The sequence below is a fragment of the Lytechinus pictus genome, chromosome 1 (genome assembly GCF_037042905.1).
Source record: "Lytechinus pictus isolate F3 Inbred chromosome 1, Lp3.0, whole genome shotgun sequence".
NCBI lineage: Eukaryota > Metazoa > Echinodermata > Echinoidea > Temnopleuroida > Toxopneustidae > Lytechinus > Lytechinus pictus.
This window is the reverse complement of record NC_087245.1, coordinates 9,814,062-9,836,486: the sequence shown is the minus strand read 5'-3', so window position 1 is coordinate 9,836,486 and position 22,425 is coordinate 9,814,062. Positions and strand designations below refer to the sequence as shown.

Sequence of the window (22,425 nt, the reverse complement as noted above, 5' to 3'; positions counted from 1 at the left end):
TCATTTACGATTGTACAAAGACTATGTACATAATATGAGAACATAGATTTGTGAACAGTGCTTTTAATAATAATCATAATTACGTTTTATTTACTCAGGTTAGCCATTTCGGTTAGGGAACTGCAGCGGGCCCTGCATTTCCATGTATGTTATTACTACCCTTCTCCAATCTAAATGCTGAGCGCCAAGCAAGAAGGCAGAAGGTTCCATTCCTAAATATATTTTTTTGTATGACTCTGTTGGGGATCGAACCCGCGGCCTTCCGTTCATGAGGCTGACGCTCTACCACTGATCACCATACCCGGTTTGCTTTTCAAACATGAACCTCATCAAGACAAAAAAATAACAAAATTTAATACAGAAACATAATAATTAACACTAATTTGAGCAAGTCACTTATCACTTTTTAATAATAAATTGTGTAGTATGTTGGTGTTTTTATATCTTCTGTTGATTTAGAACCCCTCTCGGCCATTTAAAAGGCTTTCTACTTGAGGGCAATTCCATAGGTTGGTGGACATGAGCTCAATGTGTCTTTGTACATATAGCCCATCTGAACCGTAACGTGAGTAACCACTTTATCTGCACCCCTAGTAAAAACCATGTGTTCTTTATTTTTCGAATTATATACAAATTTGTCTCCCTGATATACTTCTTTGAAATGGATATATCAACTTTCATAAAAGCCTTGTATGAGGACTTTTCACTTATGTCCACTTTTCATTTTATGCATGTCTAAATCATGTAACATGAGTAACCGACACATTTCAAAGATTTGCCAGGAGCATAATGAAATTTCCCAAGTTTTGTTTTTATACAAAGGATAGTCGGACTGAGTACGATGTTGTGATAAAGAGATGTTTAGTTCCTATCAATAATAATGAAGTTACAGCTCCAAGTATGAGTCAAGGTGTCTCCAAATGTAATGTGGGTAACCGTGGAATAGCCCTTAAGCTCTTCAGGTGGTCCTGCATCCCCCCACACCATAATATTTCGCTCGTTCGCGTGTTGGATAGTGGAGCAGTCCAGATTCTCAACAAGAAATTTGGAGCTTCCAACAAAATTGAGAATGGCTGTTCTAGGTTCTTAAATATCCGTCAAGACATTAAGACACATAAAGAATACCAGTAACCACAACTTTGAGCTATAAATATTAACGGATAGTTTATTTCTTTCTATATTCATGCAAACATGCAATAGAACATTTTTGTGACCATATTCATATTCCTCATGATGATCAGAGAGGATTTCTCTGATGTACATGTATAACTGAATTAATAGACAGGGGCAGCACTACCCAGGGGGGGGGGGGGAGCAACATCCCAACCTATGATTTTTCAAATGGGAAGATGGGAGGAAGAAGAAAAAATAAAAATAGAAAATGGGAAGTTTTGTGGGTCACATGCAACTTCAAAAATTATTGTTAGTCAATTGCAAAAAAAAAATGACATCTGCAGTTTATCTTGCAACCCCCCATCAAAATATCTGGATGCTGCCCTGTCAATCGGAACTTGCATAAAATAAAACCTTACTGATGGGGCATTGCAAGAGATCTGTTATCCACTGAAAGTTACTTTTAGATCCTAAAATCAATCACTATTCTAAATTTACAATTGGTAGTCTGAATCTTGCATCAGTAAGTTTTAATTAATTTTATCGAGTTAAAACCAATCCATCACTTGAGAGTTTGTACCTGAAATTTTTCAATTGATTGCAAATATTTTCTTGCAACACCCCTTCATCTCTATGAATAAAGGATGTATGCCATTAATCTACTAATATATCCTATTCAAAATCTAAGTTGTAATGCTACCTAAACATGAGGATAATGCAAAGCAATAATCTGCCAAGAAGGGGGGGTGATAATTTTCTGATTTTCTCAGAATTTTGCAATTTCGGACAATCGTATTTAAAATCTTAAGGGGCTGTTAAACCTGAGTATTATAGCCAATTCATATTGCGTATGTACAGCATTTTAACTTAATTTCTTACTGAATTTTTGTTATCAAGAATTGTCAATGATTTTTTCAATATCAAGATATACTATTTAAGTTGGAAAACAGCTTGCAACATGTGCATTGGCATATACGTGAAGGCATGACGGGCCCTTAATCATTCTAAACAGGAGAGTCATAAACATGAAAGGTAAAAAATATGCACTTTTAAGCCCAGCGCACACTTTGTGTTCGATGCTATTATCTTTTAATAAATCACATTTTGTATCAAATATGAAAGTTCCAAGAAGTAAAATTATTTAATTTGATATTAAAAAAAAAAAATCATAAATTTGCTTTGCGGCAAGCCCTGTGGTCAAAGGACAGTCAAAATCGGCTTCAAGTCATAGCCGATGATGACGTCATTACAATTTGGATTTGAATTTGCTTTTCTTCCTACAGGGAGGCTCGAACTGGACTGAATTTCTGATTTCAGTAGTCCTTCCACTATTCTGAACTCTGATCGCTGAGATTTTATTGGTTGGAATGTTCATTCAAAATGCTATTACAATTTCTTTGAACTTTGGATCGTAACGCATCGCATAGTGTGCGCCGGGCTTTACAATAGATAGAACGCACAATGCAATATCCCAGACAAATGGGAATTATTTGATATTGCACAAACCTAGAGTGCATTATCCATAGATACTGATGAAAAAATATACATGTACAGGAGGTACATAAATTGTTAAGAATTCATGACAAGATATCCATTTCAATGATTGCAGGTGATTGAAAACATTGTCAGCTTTAAATGAATTATAATTTGCTGACCCAGAATTGTAAAAAAAAAAAAAAAAAACTAATGAAGTTAAATCAGTGGGGCATAAATTGCTGTAGCAGCAAAATAATTATTTTATCTGTCCTTTGCCATGGAGAGTGACGACATGACTGCAAAATGAGGACGTGTGGAATATGCAGCGCATTATACAATATTGCCACTAAACTCTATCCACCTTTGATGTGATAAGAAATTGAATGATCAAATCATAAATTATATTCATTACACTCATAAAATACAAATATAGGCCTACATTAACCTCTTCATACACGGATGTTCTGAAAAACACTTTGGTTGATGTATGTGTACCGTGTTGGAATAAAATAGATGAAATGTTTGACAAATATACATGCCAAGATATTAACCTAGCTAAAATGATAATGAAGTGAATAATATTCCATTTGTCATAAACTTCATGCAAATGTTTGATTCAACAGGAAAGGCGTATATCCAGACATCTAAACATTTGTTTATGATATAATGTTTAAAGCACTTAATACAGCAGAGTACTAATGAAAGGAATAAAAAGAGAATGCGAGAGGTCGGGTGAAAAAATAGGCCAATGGAGATGAGATACTTAGAGAGAAGGGGGGATACCAACTTTGTACATGAATGAGAGAAAGGAAGTGGGAAAAAGAAATAAACAACATTAACATAAAGTGGAAGAGCCATTTAACATAATATTGCATACATTCTAAGTTATATAAATTACACAAATAAATCATTAATGAAACATAGCAGAAGTCTCAAATAAGATGTCAAGCCATATTATATAGCATAAAAGTGGAATGATAAATTATATTTACATGTTTGTCAACTGAGAAACAAAGGGGTATTAAGAAAAAAAGGAATTTTGAAGACTTGTTTTCAAATACCTTAAGGTTCCTTGACACGTGTATTATCTCAATATTCAAGATACACAAGGCACCGTAAAACAAAGATTTGAATACATACATTTCCAAAAAATAAGTTTTAATGGGATATGATTTTGATTGTTATGACGTCATTGACATTTGTATTATGATCATCTGTAGGCTATCATCATTATTTTAAGATCATTATTATTATAGTAACTTAATCTAAGTCCCCTTAAAAGAATTGAATTCAACACAGCAATAGTGCCTTTGAGACTATCAACATAGAAGTTGGCAATAGGAATGGCAATAAGTCATTTCATATACTGAATAAATATCTATAAGAAAGGCCCAAGAAAAAGCTGACGATGACCACTAACTATCACAGAAGGTAATCTAAACGGAGGCTGCAGCTATTGTTCTGCTGTTACACTAAACATTTTACATACATCAGATGCAGTGGAACTAAAAGCAATGGTTACAGAGCAGCTACCACCAACATGTGCCTGTCTTGCTTTAGTTATTTTCATATTACCATCTGACTTTCATTGGCATATTTGTTGTGGAGGTGTTGTGGTGTAGTGGTTCTGTCACTTGACTCTTAAACCAAGGATTGAAGGTTCAAATCCCACCCTGTATTAATGTCCCTTGGCAAGGCTCTTATCCACCTTCACCACTCTCCACACAGGTGTCAAATGGGTACCTAGTAGGATGTGGACATCACTTTGATTAGATTGACATGTGTGCACCGATAAATCAACAGTTGCCTGTCCAAGATACCCTCCAGGGAGTAGAGATGGTGCACTTTATGTGTGGAGCAGTGATGGATCCTGTGACCACAATAACAATGATTACAATGTAAAGTGCTTAAGAACAATGTACGAACCGCTATATAATTGTAACTATTATGATCATTATTAGAAGAAATATACTTACTGAATCAAATTTGATAATAAGAAAATGACTAAAGCAAGATGAGAGAATGAAGGTAGTGCCACTGTTTAACAGAACAATAAGACAATACTGCAGACTCCACCTTGATAATAGACTACAAACAAGGCTGTTTTTCCACAGAAGAAGGCATATGCAGAAAAAAACATCCACTGACTTCATCCACTGATATCATAAAGGATTTCTATGAACCTTTCCATGGTGTTCTTGGTAATTTTCAGCTGTTTCTGGTCAGCTTTTAGAAGGATAGATTTATAATGTTTCATTTCAAAGGTTCTTCATCTTCGCCATCAAATCATCTAAGGATTCTCCATCATCTTTGTTCTCCCTTACACTTTCGCTAGTTTCCCCACTAGGCTCACATATCTGGGTGATTAAAAAAAAAAAACCAAAACAAGATAAATATACAAATATGAGGGTGGGGATGAAGTATGTTATTTCTTATCAAATTAGATTTTAAAAGGGGCGTTAGAGAGACTTTACATCAAAGTGCTCTTATAAAAGGGGAATCTCAGTAGTAAAAATAGTCATGAGATAATGAAATACTGGTAGATGATAGAGCATTATCCTGCAACAGGCAAAAGTATGAAACTGAATAGCTGTCACACCTGAACCAATAAGCCAGCATATTCTGATGAGCAAATGTACGGCGAGACATTCTGGCTTTATAAAAATTAATTTCTCATTAGAAATCAAACTTTTGAAATCCAGGATCAATTCTTGACAAATAGGGTTGAACAACAAAATGGCTTGAAATACATATGCCGACATACGCTGGCTAAATTATCAAGGTGTGACTGTCCATTTAGGCGTTCACTTCTCTGAATGCTTTTGGCCCTGTTTGATTTACACCTTTCATTCTTTCTAAGCATTCAGATAACAAACTATTTATCCTTTATCATAACCATTATCATTTGGATCACCTCCAAAGAATTACCTTTCATTGCATCAATGCTAGACATGCTCTTGGTAACAAATATAAATTTGTTGCATCTTAAACTTATCCTGAGAAAGAATGAATAGCGCATTGTGCGAGGGCATTTCTATACAATGCAATACGTGATACACTGATGTGACTATTTCTTGTCTCCCTTGATTTGTTTTTTATATCAATTTTTATCGCATAGGCCTACCTGATCAGCTCCTTTATCATAGGCATATGAGATCCCACTAGCAAGCTCTGGGGCTGGTTTGGAAACTAGATCATCTGCACTGGTTTCAGCTACTAGTTCAATTCCTGAAGAGAATAAGACCAATTATATCAATCACCAATCAAAAATTGCAATCAATCATTACATAGCTATGATGTGAAATATAATTGTTATCTTGATAATGATTCGATTGTATGTTGCCTTCAATAACCTGGTATAAACTTGCAATTACACAATCAGAAAATTGGTTTAGGTACGATGGAGTTGACTTCTCAAGCTTTATTTTCATTTGGAGCAAAGCGAAGCTAAGAAGGACCATATACAAGAAACATCTATTATATTATATTCAAATGATTATAATCAAATGGAAAGATGAAACACATAATTGGATTCTCAACTATGCACTTTCAAAATTATGTGTACATCATTGCTGAATCTGAAATATAAAATGTATTTAACTTTAAAGGTTTCCAAAAACTATATATATATTCACAGAATTACTCCCATAGATCAAGTTAATGGGGAACAAGCAAGTTTTATAACTGGTATCTATATGACATTAGACTTTTAAGCCTTTTGTCCAATGACCAAATCGTTGTCTCTGCTATAAAATGTGTTTATGAGGCAAGTGTGAAGCTTATTTGTCAAATAAACCTTAAGTTATTACAAGAATAAGCCATTTTCATACATTATGACATTCAATCTTATTAGATTGTTGTCCATCAAAACAGTTATTCATCATGATAATAGGCCATTTTCTGGTAAACACTGACCACTGCAACCTTGACCTTTGAACCCCTAAAACCAATCAGATCACTTAATCTAATAGTGGCATACATTTTAATATCAATCTGCTCTGTCCATAAATTGTTGCCTGCCTGGCAAAAGGGCAGTAGGTTGCACGTATGCAGCCATTTTCAAGTCCTGTGCGGCTCGCACTGTAAGGGTATCAGCTCAAGAGTCCCATTTAAAAAGAAACACACTGCACGCAAGAGTTCAGGCCCTTCTGCCTGATCAACAGGAACAGGATGCCCTTCTGTGATCCAAGCGATGAAGTATTTTGTGAGAGCAAAAGCTTGACTACTGATTTACGATGATTGTTAAACAACATTTGACTTACCCCAGTCATTTTCATCATGTATGACCTCTTCTTCTTTGCTTTCTTCTACCTCAGCTACTGGATTCAAAGCTTGCTGCTTCTGTTATACAAACATAACACAATTCATATCAACAAAAATAACTGATATCAATATTAGGTAATAGGTAGCATTGTACATGGAGGATATATCATAAAAACATATTCATACTAACGATGCCTTCATCTCATGAATTTTATAGAAAAACTTGACTTCATAACACTACCTAGACACAACATAGAGTTTCTACACCAAAAATTAGCACATTTTTGGCGTAATTTAGAGAGTTAGAGCAAAAAGTACTTCTGGTATTTTGCAGTAATTAGAGTAATTAATTAAGCTGGAAATCATCCATAAACGTCTGTTCACACACAATTCATGTACAAATTGTCTTTTTAAAGAGATGACGTCGAGCTGGAGGAATGATGCTTTCATGAAACAGGCCCATGTATCTGTTTTTAGTTGAAAACTTTCTTGCATTCTCTAATTTTATCTCTATTTATATTTGTAGTATCTGCACTTCTCTCTTTTTTCTTCTTTCCATTCTTAATGTTTTTTCTATGCTTCCCCCTCTACCACCTTCTCCAAAGCATGATTTGTTATTTCTTATTTTCTTGAAATGATAAAAGGACAATGAGCCCACCTGGAATTCTTTTTGACAATTTATACAAAAGCTGTCATCACAATGAGGGTTTGGTTTCATTGACATTGTAGGGAAGAAGTCTGTTAGGGCACTATATCCCAGGTAGTGAGTTACACTGCCAAACTGCAGTAGATATCTGTAAAAATACCAATAAAAAAACATAAAGGAAGGAAGAATAGCATTTCCACAAAGCATCTTATAATTAATACCTAATGTTAGAATTTATTAGCTTTATATCATTTTGACCAGCCAATGGATATCAAGAACATCACTGAATAATTATAGTTAAATCACAGACAAGAGTCCTTCACAATTTTGTTTCAAAGTTTATGATGACTGTGGCATATAATGATATCAAAATGGAGAAATAAAAAAAAATCCATAAATATTTTTGTCAAATTACTGATGATTTTAACAATAAGTGAGATATGATGTGTCGAACATTAATCTAAAGGTTTTGATCTGCGATAAGAAGAAAGTATGTGTGGTTTTATACTAACCTCCTTTAAAACATGGTAATAGTGCTATCAATGTGTCTCTGATGGAAATCCTTCATGTTCAGTGTTCAGTGCGTAGGCAGGTGTGCCTACGCATCAACACCAACATTCCATATCCATCTTTGAATCACTAATGAATTGACATAGATTCGTTGAGTGGTGACTTACTTGAGTGTGTTTTGTACTAGTAGACCTGCTACGACCCCCATGGTAGTTGGAAGACTAGCAGCACAGACACCTTCTCTCTTTAATGTCTTCTCATCAATGTTCTCTGCTACCACCAAAGGAGGGGCACACTATAGTAAGATAATTAAACACTTAGAGATTCAACAACTACTAAGTATGAAACAAGTATGAAATCGACATTGTCCTCTGTAAGCATATAAAAACATTGTCATTATGTATCTGGTTTGGGGAAAAAAGGTCATATTTTTTATATATATTTTACACTTTTACAGTACCAGTATTAATATTTATAGTCAAACTATTAAGTCAGACTGTTAATTTATGGGGTAGAAAATTGTATTTTGTAAGAGCATGATTCATTTTACATTTGAAGAATTTATTGTCAAACTTACAGATCCTTCTAATAAGATATTCAAACAAGCTTTATCACTATCGTAACTTTCATCCCCTTTTCCCTATATTGTTTCAGTTTTTTCTGTTACATTTTCATTGTGCTACCTACTTTTGATGGAAAGCGTTCTAATTCGTTAAGCAGCAAAGATAGTAATAAGGAAAGCATGTCAAGCGCAAAAAATGATTATGCAATACTGCACTGTTTATAATATTAAAACTTACTGTTAGACTTGGGTATACTGTGTAACAAGCATTAGAAAATGATTTCCAACTTCATTTCAACTTACGGTATATTTTATTAAATAATTTATTGGGCTAAAAAAGAAATGAATGCGGTGAAGAAAGAATGAGTGTTGACTGCGTAAGACTGCAAAAAGGAATGGATTACTTACAGCAAAACAAGCAGTTTCTCCCGGTTTGATGAGTTGTATATGACCAGATACTGCATTCTCACTAACTCCTGATTCTATCCAGTTCTGATTTATTTCATTGCATGCCTGAAAGAGGGGAGAACAAATTTGATTCTTGAAAATATTTGCTTTTGGCTACACATGAACAATGTTGAATAGAATAATAAATGATTGAAAACATATAATGTAAAACATGTACACGTCTTACACAGCTATAGCATATCTGTTTGGAAAAGGAGGAGGAGAAGGAGGAGGAAGAGGAGGAAAAGAAGAAGGAGGAGGAGAAGAAGGAGGAGGAGCAAGAGGAGGAGAGAAGGAGAAGAAGAAGAAGAAGAAAAAGAGGGAGGAGAAGAGGAAGAAGGAGGAGAAGGAGGAGAAGAAGATAAGAAGAAGAAGACGACGACGACAAAGAAGAAAAAGGGATAAAAGAAAGCAGATTCAATATTTGAAGAAAAGATTGAGTAGATGAAAATAAAGGATAAAGAAAAGTAAAGTAAAAAGTTCCAATACCTACCATATTAATTGCCATTCTTGCTTCAAAGTTATCTACACAACTTAGCACCAAGTTAACAGCGTCACCATTCTTACCACCATTCCTGTATAAATATTGAATATCAAACAAACATTTTTATGACTGCAAATCATACTAGCAATAGAAAAATATAAAAATAAGATGACAAGACTATTAATTCTGCTCATAATTTGCTGATCATTATTGATAAAAAAATTTCTGTGATATGTGATATTGGAATGACATCAAGTCTTCTTTATCGCTTCATCAGTGAAGAACAAATCGAATTTGAATTTTAAAGTACAGGACAATCAAACAGCTCATTGTTACAGACTCTGATAAAAGTGAAATACAATTCCACCTAAAACTTGTGTTGTGGTGCTATTGGAAAACTATTCCATACCATTCATTACAATGACTCTACCTCAATGGTCAATTTTAAATCCTCATATATTGATTACAAACTTATGCAACTTTAAACAAATTCATACCTTTCTTTAAGTTTTACTGATTTGTTTATTCAAATCTGTTTCTCAGATTTTTTTTTCAAGCAACTTTACACTTGGGCTGGTTTACTTCAGCAGTTGGCAAACTTTCAAACCTTATTATGCAAAAATGAGATTCTCAGATATGGTTTGGGGGCATGACACAAAACTTAGTAATTGATTGTAAAATTGATTTATCTGCTTGATTGCACAATGACCATTATTATCAATCGTAAAATAACAGTCATTTGATCAAACAGTAAGCTTTGTATTAGGAGGCCCTAGACCCATAATAATTAGCAAGGGAATATACATATACCCAATAAGCAGTAGTACTTGTAAAATGAATCAAAAGGGTCACAATCATATTTTTCACTTAAAGGCAAAAGAAAACCTGATAAGCTTTCATTCACACTTGTTAGCAATCCAAAAAAAAAAAATCCACAAGACATAAGACTATTACAATGTAGATTATGTATAACTATATACATGTATACTTACTGAATCCTGCTCATAAAATGTTTAAAGTTCTCCATAGTGGTGATATTGTAATTATGAGTCTCAAACTCTACATCCGGGTTGATAGATCTACGTAGAGAAAATACAACATTTACTCTGTTAATGATCCTCCTTGGCTTCTCTACTCACATCACCATATTTATTTCAATAAGACTTCAACAAACAATTTTTCAACAATACATATAAATCATACTAATTTTTATAAAAGTTTCTAAGACATCTTACTTAAACTGCAGGGATTACAGGCAAAACTTCAATGCAGTGAGATACTGATAGATCCTTTTCCAGAATCAGACCTCAGTAAAGTTGCAGAAATCTCAAGAGATTATAGCATGAAAACTATCATCTCTCTTAAGATCTTTTTGTGGGAGGGGTGGGAGTGGGGGTTCTTACAAAACATGAAACTTTAAAATAGAAATATAAAAATTTATGTGAAAAGAAGTCAGATATAATAAATGAGATATTTCAAGTACAACTTCTTCAATATTGATATATGAGATAAACAACAACAACTTTCAAACAAACAGCTTCTACTTTATTTTCAAGATAATGTTCAAAGGATGCGCAAAATTAAACAAAGTCAACGGCATACTGGCACATTCAAGAAATAATATCATAGCTCTGTAACAAAAAAAGAAACAACCTACTGAAAAACTTGCAATGATTAAAATATGTTCAATTCAAAATATTAATCAAGCAGAATTGGGTAATATATAAATTTACTTTTGATCACAAGCTTTTGTCTGGAAGATTCTGGATAAAAATTGATCCGTCTGATTAGTTTTTGAAAAGTTGGATTACCTTAGAGTCTTTTCTGCTGCTTGTACTTTACTCATCCCAGCTTGATGAGGTTGAAAGAAAAGACGATTCATGTTGGCGAGCTCTACTTTGTCATAGTCGAATAGCAACAGCTATTAAAAGACAAAATTATGAAAGAAATAAAAAATTAGCTACCTGCAATAAAAAAAAATCATTACCATAATTAAAATCATCACAAAATAAAGTATGGGAAATCTAAAGACTAAGATCCCTTTAAGATTTAGCTAAAACAAATGAAAAAACAAAAACAAACAATTTTCATCAGTTTATTATAGATGCAAGGTATCTAAAAATAGTCAACATTTTACTGTTGTTTTCAGAGGTGACATCAGTACATTTACATGTATATATTTCTGAAATCAGAATAGTAGAATGTTTGAAAAAAACATAACCACAATGCAGTACAAGCATCATTTTAACCAACATATATGACATAAGTACTCTTCAATATAAAACTGCTGCCAACTGACTTATTTCCTTCTATTAAAGGTATATAAAATAATAAGATAAGATTATCTTTCAAAATAAATCAGAAGATTTCTTGGGGAAGAATATTATGAATTATAAAACCACCAGCAAAAATGTTAACTACTGGTATTTCAAGACGATGTACAAAAGCTAAAGATAAACTGCATGTTACACCATTCAATATATTTTAGCTAGCAATGAGTAATGAACACATTAATCACTTGCACTATGCCAGTATATTAAAGGCCAAGGTAATCTCTATCTCACATACAGTGCAAGTATCAGAATCACCATAACAGAGAATTTTGCAGAAAGGGGCAAGATGCTCTGAGTCTGTCATTCTAACCATAGCACTTAGCAGAAGAAAGTGCTACCAAAAAATAAATTGTCTTACCTTTCCTATTCCACATCTAGTCAGCATTTCAGCAGTGACACTCCCAACACCTCCTACACCAACCACAGCTACTGTGAAATCTCGGATTCTCTGTAAACATAATAAATGCTCAATAGTTATTTTTATTTTATTTTTATTTTTTATTTAGATAAAACAATCTTCAACAACAAAACAGGAAACAGAACTTTGCACTGTTGTGTGATCAGATTGTGAACTTGATATCAGAATTATGACCATCTACATGTATTCTGAACTTTCATGTTTAGGACAGCATGAGGGGGGAGCATATACCATTTAATAGCAAGATCACAGATTATGGGAGATAACTGGAGATTGCAGTGAAGCCAAACAGAAAAATAGTGTGATCTATATCACTCCAAGCTATCAAGTTTATAGGGATTTAGAATTGGCTGCAAAGGGTATGTCATTGCGATGTACTATAAAGATGTTCTGTATTTGCTGCAAAATGTTCTAAAATGTAAACTTTGTAAACAGTTTTACTGAGAACAATATTTTTCTTTTGTGAGGACATATCAGTAGGCTATATCAATTTGCTAAATTTGGAGGAAGGATAGTTCTTAAATGTACAATTTCTCACTCTTTAAATTGTCAATATGAGATTTTTATCATTTTAATGACAATTATCTTGTTTGTCAAACAGCTATAACGTTCCTATTTCTTTCCCTTTAAAAAAAAAAAAAAGGTTCAGCATTCTGTTTTCATCATGTTTCATCTTTTTTCACAAGCCATTAATTAGTAAGGATGACTTCCCCCTTTAACTACATAAATAATATGGATATTACCTCATAATTATCAACAATGCCCATCCGCTTCAATGCCATCAGACGACTTTTAGAAGAAAAAAGGAAGAAAGAAAATAGTTACATCCATAAACATTCAGAACATACTTCATTCATCTTTGAATCTGTGATATACAGGTGAAACTAAAGAATTTTGATCATTTTTTTATTTCATAATTACAAAAACTTTGTTATTCTCAATTTGCTCACACTTCATCCTTCCAACTTGTCAATTTCTCTTAAGTTTAGTATAAACATAGAGTCAATGCAAAGTACACTGGAGAAATTGCTTTGACTACCCATGGTTTAAATCTCAGCATCTGGAACTCTACACCTCCCAAACTAAATAAAGCCTAGAGATATCAAAAAATTCAATCATATGTTGTAAACTTGATTTTTCTTGTATTATGTTGTTTCTCAAAATCTAGTCAAAATTATGCTATTTTTATTTTAATATTCAGTCGGGGACCAGTAAATGTTGCATTTGCATAAAATGTATTTAGTGTATAATTCATCTATGTTTCACTCTACTTATGCCAACTTTGTCTCAGCTAGTACTCTTTTCCCTCTCTGCCATTGGCCAATTGTTCAGAAGCTCTGCTTCCTCATTTTTGTCAATTGGTCAATTATTTCCCACCTTTTTAAGGGTATCACTAATGCTATTTCAGGTACCCCCTTTAGAGATTCCTTTGAACAGTTTGGATGTGCACCATTGCACTTCTTTTATTATTTGCTAGGGAGAGTGTCCAGTGACTCATGACACTGGACTAGCAGGGGCATTCCTTAGATTCTTGTTGTTAGACAAGGATATCTGCAGAAGTTTGATTCCGAAGTGTAGAAGACTTCTGTTAGAATCATGTCCATGTGAATTTACACTTATGCTGAATGAAATGATGAGTTATTATTCTGACTGGTGAGTGGTTGAGGGAATGTACTGTTTTGTTTGTATCATATGATTATGTATATATTATTATTGAGTTTGCTGACTTTGAAATATTGATGTTTTAAAGGAAGAATGAAATGATATGATCTTCTATCTAATGATAAAAAGATATAATTCTATATGTACTTTGTCCTATTGCATTTATGAAGAGATGCAGTTTATTCCCTTGATGATAATGTAAATGTGTTATTTGCTTTTTTTGTTCACTTGGAATTGCATTGCCCGTGATAATTGTATAATATAATGCCTTATGTATTATGTAATGTCTTATATTCTATTAATCATTTGCTTGTTTATATTTTGTCATTAGTCATTACCATACAGAGGCCGTTTGATTTTGATGACACTCAATTAAAGAAACAAGAAACCTCAGCCCTCGTGTACATGTTAATGTTTGGTCATCGGCGCGGAACCTTTCACAAGAACATTTGATTATATGGTAATGAAATGTGAGATACAATGTTCATATTTATATTATGCTATTAAATGGTCATATATATGTTAATGAATCTGATGATTTTGTGAAGATTTGAAAATTATATCTGCTATTTAGTCCACAACCGATAAACTGAAGTATGTATATATTTTTACATTGAATGAGCAACAAACGGATGAAAAAAATTTAAGATCATTAAGATCATCAGATCAAAAATTTGAGGTCTGAAAATAATGTTGAATTTTTGAAACCACCAAAAACTAACGTTAGAATACATTGTCTACACTCAGCTCAGTAAAGTTATTTTAAGTATATGCTTCTACTAACTACTTCTATGTCTCAGGCACACTCACACAACACTCAAATACAAGATTCAGTCTTTCTCAGGCCTAACTTAGTCAATATATCTAATGACAAAAAAAAACCCTGGCCAAATTCGCTATTGTGCCCAAGCGCCATTAAAACTGCTCAGCCGAGTGAAAATTCTTATCGCTAGACGTGCGTAAGAGCATGTGCGACCGGTGTCACACATGACCGCACAATAACAAAGCTCAGTCAGCGGGATATCGGCGTTCAGTGAAGTGGCGTGTTAATGGGTATTTCAGCTGTGCGAGAGAGGGGCGGGGATTAGGGATTGGGGGGGGGGGGTGAAGGGGCACTAAAATATATGAAATCGGCGGGTTTTCAATAAAATACTATGTGCATCGTATTTTCGTTTTCTTTTTGTGTTTTCTGTATGATACATGGTGGGTGGATTTATTCCTCATTCATTCATTCCATCCAACTTATTCATCATACTGTACATTTCATTTCATATTATATTACATAACACTGTTTTACTAACCTGATTTTTTCTGTCCTTGATGGGGATCGATCTCGTACCTTTTGATCTGCAGTCCAGCATCGTAGTCAGCACGCCACATGAGATGAGCTGACAGCCGAAACTGGTTTAGCGCTCAAGACGTACGGAGGTTTCCCCGGCGGCAGTTAGCAGGCCAGCGCCAGGGAATCAACGATCAGTGATTTAATTAATTAGAAAATATATATATTTCAGGATCCAGGGGCTATAGATAATGGTACCAATAATTCCAAACAGGATTTTGTTATTTTTTTCACTTCGTTTATATTATCGCTATGTATTTTAACACGATGTGCGTTTACTATTGAGTATATTGAGTCACCTGAAATAACACCCGGAACATTTCTCTGTTTAGGCAACAGGGGGCCTAAACATGGAACAAAAAAGTCACGCAACTAGTTTGCACTTGATGTTCGTAGTCGGCGTGTAGGCCTAAAACTTTATTTTAACATATATATAGCTTCCTTTTTTTTTCATTCTAAACTCCCAAGTTATCCCCTCTACAACAAACATCATGTCGCTATCGGTCCGCCAATATACGATCTTCTCGGATATTTTCAAATAAATGTGGCATTTTGGTAGGCACGGCAAAATTGAAAAAAAAAGTATGCACAAGAAATTGTAAATAATTTCATATACTCACTTTTGCGTTATCCTTTTTGGTTATATATAAATGCCCCGTTATATTGAATTTTAACCTCCTTCACTCCTTCTGCCAAAATATTCCAAGTCAACAAATTTCCTCATTTTTTTTTCGCCCGGCAAGCTCATCAATCATCTCTCTCACTAAACCTTTCTTTCTTCACTCTAATCCTCTCAAACAATCCTCACTCTAATCCTCTGCGAAAAGTTGCGCCCTCCATGTCAATCGTGCCCCACTGACATCAAGATGTGTCTTGCCGCATCTCGCACATAATGCATAAACTTTTATGCATGATTTTATATATTCATGAACTTTCACTTTATGCTGTATTTTTATGTTGTTTCTCAATTTTCCTCCTTCGCGTTATTGCTTTATTCCGTAATTGTTAAACTCTATATAGGGCATTTTATTATGTCCAACATTTTTGCGTATCTTTTCTACTCTTCCATCGTCACCCTATCATAAATGGATTTTGTCAATGTTAGCTTATTTTTATTTTCCTCAAGAAAGAGCAAGACGGACTTTTAATGGGACAGATGTATATTCCAAAGGTGATTAGCTACAAATACGGAATAAAGGAAAAACATATGTTAAAACGCAATTTGATTTTTTTGATGGGCAAATTGATTAAGGTGTTAGTATAGTGACAAACTTCACTAAATACGGGATAAAGCTTAAAGAGAAAACGGAAAACTTGGTGAGCATAGGGACGAATCAACCGAGATTCTAATAATTACTATTGACCGGAGGGCGGGAAAAGTGGTGTTCTGGGTTTGAAATGTCTGTCTGGGCGGGGGGTAGAGCGAAGGAAAAGTATATAAGGCAACAAAAATGGGAGGCATATTCGGGTGAGAGTATAAAATCTTCAACAAAATACGTAAAAACCGATATAGTAAAGTTGAAACGCAATAATAGATTTTTTTTTTTTGGGGGGGGGGGGGGCATAATTATTTAGGTGCTAATAAAGAGTGACAATTAAGCTTCACCAAAATACGGAATAAAGTAATTAAGAAAAGTTTGTGGGCATAAAGTACTAATGAATGATCGAGCCAAGATTCTTAATTCTCTATTGCTTTAGTCCGTATCAATTTGATGCAGTATAGAGTGACTGCATAAAAAATATACAGAATAAAGCAATACAGAAATGTTGGCATATTAAGGTGCTGGTATAAAGTGACAAACTTATCAAAATACGGAATAAAGCGATATAGAAAATTTTGAACACAATTTAATTTTCTGTGGGTATATTAAGGTGCTAGTATAGAGTGACAAACTTCATAAATATACGGAATAAAGCAATATAGAAAAGTTGGTGGGCATATTAAGTTGCTAGTATACATGGAGGCCCAAATTTCTTGAAATATGGAATAAAGCAAGAGAGAAATGTTCTCATTTCATTGATTCCTCAAAAATTGAATATGTTATTTTTATACAATTGTTTTACTAGTGATGATTCTGATTTTAATGTTATTGATATCGAATTCATTCACTATTTGTATAGAACCTAAGTTACACTTTTATCTTTTTGTATATATTGTTATTTCATTTTAACAGGACCATGTTTAAAAACAGTGAATCTGAGCTTGTTATCCTGTATAAAGATATTTAAATAAATAAATAAATTTGTTATATTTGTTTATAGTCTTCATTCTTTATGGTGTATATTGCTTTTATTACGTGTCTCTGTGTCTTTTTTTTTCTTGTTTTCATCTGTTCATGATTTTATTTATTCATGAACTTTCACTTTATGCTGTATTTTTATGTTGTTTCTCAATTTTCCTCCTTCGCAATATTGCTTTATTCCGTAATTGTTAAACTCTATATAGGGCATTTTATTATGTCCAACATTTTTGCGTATCTTTTCTACTCTTCCATCGTCACCCTATCATAAATGGATTTTGTCAATGTTAGCTTATTTTTATTTTCCTCAAGAAAGAGCAAGACGAACTTTTAATGGTACAGATGTATATTTCAAAGGTGAGTAGCTGCAAATATAAGGAAAAACACATGTTAAAACGCAATTTGATTTTTTTGATGGGCAAATTGATTAAGGTGCTAGTATAGTGACAAACTTCACTAAATATGGGATAAAGCTTATAGAGAAAACTTGGTGAGCATAGCGACGAATCAACCGAGATTTTAATAATTACTATTGACCGGAGGGCGGGAAAAGTGGTACGGTGTTCTGGGTTTGAAATGTCTGGCTGGGCGGGGGGTAGAGCGAAGGAAAAGTATATAAGGCAACACAAATGGGAGGCATATTCGGGTGTTAGTATAAAATCTTCAACAAAATACGTAAAAACCGATAGAGTAAAGTTGAAACGCAATAATATATTTTTTTTTTTGGGGGGGGGGGCATAATTATTTAGGTGCTAATAAAGAGTGACAATTAAGCTTCACCAAAATACGGAATAAAGTAATAAAGAAAAGTTTGTGGGCATAAAGTACTAAGTGATGATCGAGCCAAGATTCTTAATTCTCTATTGCTTTAGTCCGTATCAATTTGATGCAGTATAGAGTGACTGCATAAAAAATAAATAAAGCAATACAGAAATGTTGGCATATTAAGGTGCTGGTATAAAGTGACACACTTATCAAAATACGGAATAAAGCGATATAGAAAATTTTGAACACAATTTAATATTCTGTGGGTATATTAAGGTGCTAGTATAGAGTGACAAACTTCATAAATATACGGAATAAAGCAATATAGAAAAGTTGGGCATATTAAGTTGCTAGTATACATGGAGGCCCAAATTTCTTGAAATATGGAATAAAGCAAGAGAGAAATGTTCTCATTTCATTGATTCCTCAAAAATTGAATATGTTATTTTTATACAATTGTTTTACTAGTGATGATTCTGATTTTAATGTTATTGATATCGAATTCATTCACTATTTGTATAGAACCTAAGTTAAACTTTTATCTTTTTGTATATATTGTTATTCCATTTTAACAGGACCATGTTTAAAAACAGTGAATCTGAGCTTGTTATCCTGTATAAAGATATTTAAATAAATAAATAAATTTGTTACGTTTGTTTATAGTCTTCATTCTTTATGGTGTATATTGCTTTATTACGTGTCTCTGTGTTTTTTTTCTTTTTTTCATCTGTTCATGATTTTATTTATTCATGAACTTTCACTTTATGCTGTATTTTTATGTTGTTTCTTAATTTTCCTCCTTCGCAATATTGCTTTATTCCGTAATTGTTAAACTCTATATAGGGCATCTTATTATGTCCAACATTTTTGCGTATCTTTTCTACTCTTCCATCGTCACTCTATCATAAATGGATTTTGTCAATGTTAGCTTATTTTTATTTTCCTCAAGAAAGAGCAAGACGAACTTTTAATGGTACAGATGTATATTCCAAAGGTGATTAGCTACAAATACGGAATAAAGGAAAAACATATGTTAAAACGCAATTTGATTTTTTTGATGGGCAAATTGATTAAGGTGCTAGTATAGTGACAAACTTCACTAAATACGGGATAAAGCTTATAGAGAAAACTTGGTGAGCATAACGACGAATCAACCGAGATTCTAATAATTACTATTGACCGGAGGGCGGGAAAAGTGGTGTTCTGGGTTTGAAATGTCTGGCTGGGCGGGGGGTAGAGCGAAGGAAAAGTAAGGCAACAAAAATGGGAGGCATATTAGGGTGTTAGTATAAAAACTTCAACAAAATACGTAAAAACCGATATAGTAAAGTTGAAACGCAATAATAGATTTTTTTTTTTTTTTTTGGGGGGGGGGGCATAATTATTAAGGTGCTAATAAAGAGTGACAAGCAACCAAAAAATTACTTTTTTTCTTTCCAGGGCTCTTTTTGGAGAAACTTAGAAATTTTCCAGGGCTACTTTTTCATTTTCCAGGGCTCTTTTTCCACTTTCCAGGGCTACAATTTCTGGAGCTATTTCGCGTCTTTTTTGCGTTTGTGTGTGTGTGTGTGTGTGTGTATATATATACACACGGTAGCTAGCATATACCAGGGAAGTATAACACTTCCCTGGTTTGACCTTCGCATTGTTTCTTCGAAGTGATTGTTTATGATTTTAGTGTTGTGATGATAGATTGATTTTGATGCTTGAACGATATCTGAGTTGATTCATGGACCTAATACAGACCTATTCAGATTAAATCATGGAGGTAGAACCTCCATGAATTAATCCAAGTTTGAATGTTTGATACTTGGTTGACGTGAGCTTTGCGTGTTTACTATTTAGTGTTATAGCCCATTTGCCAAATTAATCTAGAAAGATCTGTATTCGTGTCTAAAGACAATGTAAAAGAAAAAGAAAGTTCTGAATTTGTACAATTCTGAGGTAATTTATTTTATCATACAATATAGGTACCTGCAAATGTTATGAAGTTGAACAAATATCCTTCGTACATATTTGACTGAAAGTTATTTAAATGACACTTTTTAAAAAAGACTTACAATTATTCATATAAAATAATGATATAAGTCATAAAGGTCATTGAATTGTTAAGCGTTCGTATCAGTTACACAGATTCATGACAAAAAGGCCTACCAGAACCAAAACTGGCAATTTCCATCATCCATCATGAATGCCTAGCCTTGCACGGCCTCTAATTGAAATGAACTTATCCACGTCTTTGCAAATTTTACCTGACCTAATTTCTCCACACAGTGAGAGAGGCCATGTGGCAGCCAAACCAAAACAGAATGAAAAGGGCGGCAATCTCGTACCCCCCCCCCCCACCACCACCACAAGAATATCAGATTTCCAAACATGTGCTTCTCAAGATTGTGCAATACATGACGGAGACAAAGAAAGTTATGTAAACAAATTGCCGAGGGTTATGTCCCTGAATTAAGGGGCTAGTCTACGTTTTCAGTCACTTAAGAAAATGGCGAACTGGCCAAAGGTGAAACATCATTGAAAAAAAAAATGAATGTTTGGATTAAAATAACGAAGATTAAATGAAATATGACTGAAAAATATCCATAGTTAAATCTCTACTTTTATTACTGACAGAACAATAACATCATTTTTTTTATTAACTTCTTGCCAATATTCCAATAAGGCAAGACTCCAATTTAAGACTAGCAAGCAAACGTTATCAATGGGATTTTGGAATGAAAGAAAAAAAAATCAAAGCGTGATTTTTTTTTAAGGGATAGACGAGACTCTTGTTTTGAACAGAGATATAAAAATATTTAAAAACAAACAAGAGGTGATAAACACTTCATTAAAATTATAATGAAGTTCGTAGTGAATTACAACTTGTAAAAGGAGAAATTAACAAGAATAATGGGGAAATAAAGTTTGGAAGAAAAGAAGGAATGAGGAGAGACAAGCTTTGGGGGGAAGGATCAAGATGGGTGGCTGCAGCTCGACATGCATGGGGCTAGAGAGTGTACATAAATGGGAGGGGGGGGGAGCAATCATCTATCAAGTCGCCCAAAATCTTACACCTTCACCAAACTTCTCACACAATCCACACACAAATCCCAGTTCATGATACAATCACAAGTGTCGCTCAACACATGCGCACGTGGTCTCTACTGGCATTTTACAGTCACACACACAGAAATACACACTACACACAATGCATCCCCATACCACATGCAGTCACACTGAGCCTAAAGCACACAAGCAGAGAAACGTTCTGCTCCTAGCTCCAAGTATATGACTCCTCGGCTCCAAATTCTACATTTATTTTATCTCAGTGCTTGGAGTCGGCGCTGGGGCCGATTTTCGTCCATGAATGAGAGAGCATGGCAAAGACTCGAGTCCCTTTATCTCAGAACCGCCGCCGCTTGGTACTCGAGTCTCCAGAGATCAGGGTTATGGAAGCAGGAGACCGTCAAAAACACGGATATACGTCGTGTCGTAATTCAATTTACTACACGACGTAAATAATTACGTAGTGTAGTAATTCGAATTACTACACGACGTAAATAATTACGTAGTGTAGTAATTCGAATTACTACACGACGCAATTCTGAATTACTGCCCAACGATTTAATGTCATGACGTTAAATGAATTAGTGTCGCTACATCAAATAATTAAGGTCGTGTAGTAATTCGAATTACTACACGACGTAAATAATTACGTAGTGTAGTAATTCCAATTACTACACTACCTAAAGAATTACGTCGTGTAGTAAATAATTACTACACGACGTAATTCCGAATTACTGCTCAACGATTTAATGTCATGACGTTAAATCAACCAATGGGATCGTTCGTTATAAACCTATAAAGCAATGCCAGCGCGGGGGAACTTGAATGCCGGCCGATCGCGCTGGAGTTATCGACCAATAGCGTCCGACCAATAAGGATTTTGAAGATAGTGAACTATAAATCAATAGATTTTGTGTACCGTGTCTACAAAAGCACGAATTGAAATTGAAAGTAAGTTAAAAGATATCGGTATCAAGAGTAAACGATTATCTATTGAAGTTGGAACGAAAAAACTTATAAACATCGATTAGCATTGGTAATGATTAATAATTATGTATTGGAAGATGTCTGACATTGTGTTTTATTGCAACACTTAAGGGGAAGAAAATGATG

At 34.0% G+C, this 22,425-nt stretch overlaps 1 protein-coding gene and 1 long non-coding RNA gene across 4 annotated transcripts; one reads left to right on the top strand and one right to left on the bottom strand.

Moving 5' to 3' along the window:
* Positions 1-1,138: 1,138 nt before the first annotated feature.
* On the bottom strand, positions 1,139-15,619 carry LOC129257071 (ubiquitin-like modifier-activating enzyme 5). 3 transcript variants are annotated; one of them, XR_010292719.1, is made up of 12 exons: positions 12,996-13,075; positions 12,193-12,282; positions 11,313-11,422; positions 10,494-10,580; positions 9,511-9,592; positions 8,979-9,083; positions 8,176-8,303; positions 7,511-7,646; positions 6,852-6,930; positions 5,714-5,817; positions 2,574-4,946; positions 1,139-2,178 (listed from the first exon to the last, which is right to left on the bottom strand). XR_010292719.1 is itself a non-coding variant. In XM_064095522.1 (12 exons), the coding sequence occupies exons 2-12, from the start codon at positions 13,032-13,034 to the stop codon at positions 4,848-4,850; spliced, it is 1,059 nt and encodes a 352-aa protein (XP_063951592.1). In that variant the 5' UTR covers positions 13,035-13,041; positions 15,216-15,619; the 3' UTR covers positions 1,139-4,847. The 3 variants fall into 3 exon arrangements, 2 of the variants coding, with proteins under 2 accessions (XP_063951592.1, XP_054751284.2); XM_064095522.1 differs by adding an exon at positions 15,216-15,619 and having other exon boundaries at positions 1,139-4,946; positions 12,996-13,041; XM_054895309.2 differs by having other exon boundaries at positions 1,139-4,946.
* Positions 13,687-21,685, top strand: LOC135153202 (uncharacterized). Its single transcript, XR_010292720.1, has 3 exons — positions 13,687-13,905; positions 14,246-14,374; positions 15,268-21,685. It is a non-coding gene; the product is annotated as an uncharacterized LOC135153202 (long non-coding RNA).
* The last annotated feature ends 740 nt before the right edge of the window (positions 21,686-22,425 follow it).

What these genes read in the sequence shown, in the direction of transcription:
- LOC129257071 (XM_064095522.1), bottom strand. Translation starts at nt 13,034, where the DNA reads ATGGCATTGAAGCGGATGGGCATTGTTGATAATTATGAG. An exon ending in CATTTTATGAGCAGGATTCA is followed by an intron (nt 9,593 to 10,493) that starts GTAAGTATACAT and finishes ATATTTATACAG; the next exon opens with GAATGGTGGTAAGAATGGTG. An exon ending in CAAGAATGGCAATTAATATG is followed by an intron (nt 9,084 to 9,510) that starts GTAGGTATTGGA and finishes CCCCTCTTTCAG; the next exon opens with GCATGCAATGAAATAAATCA.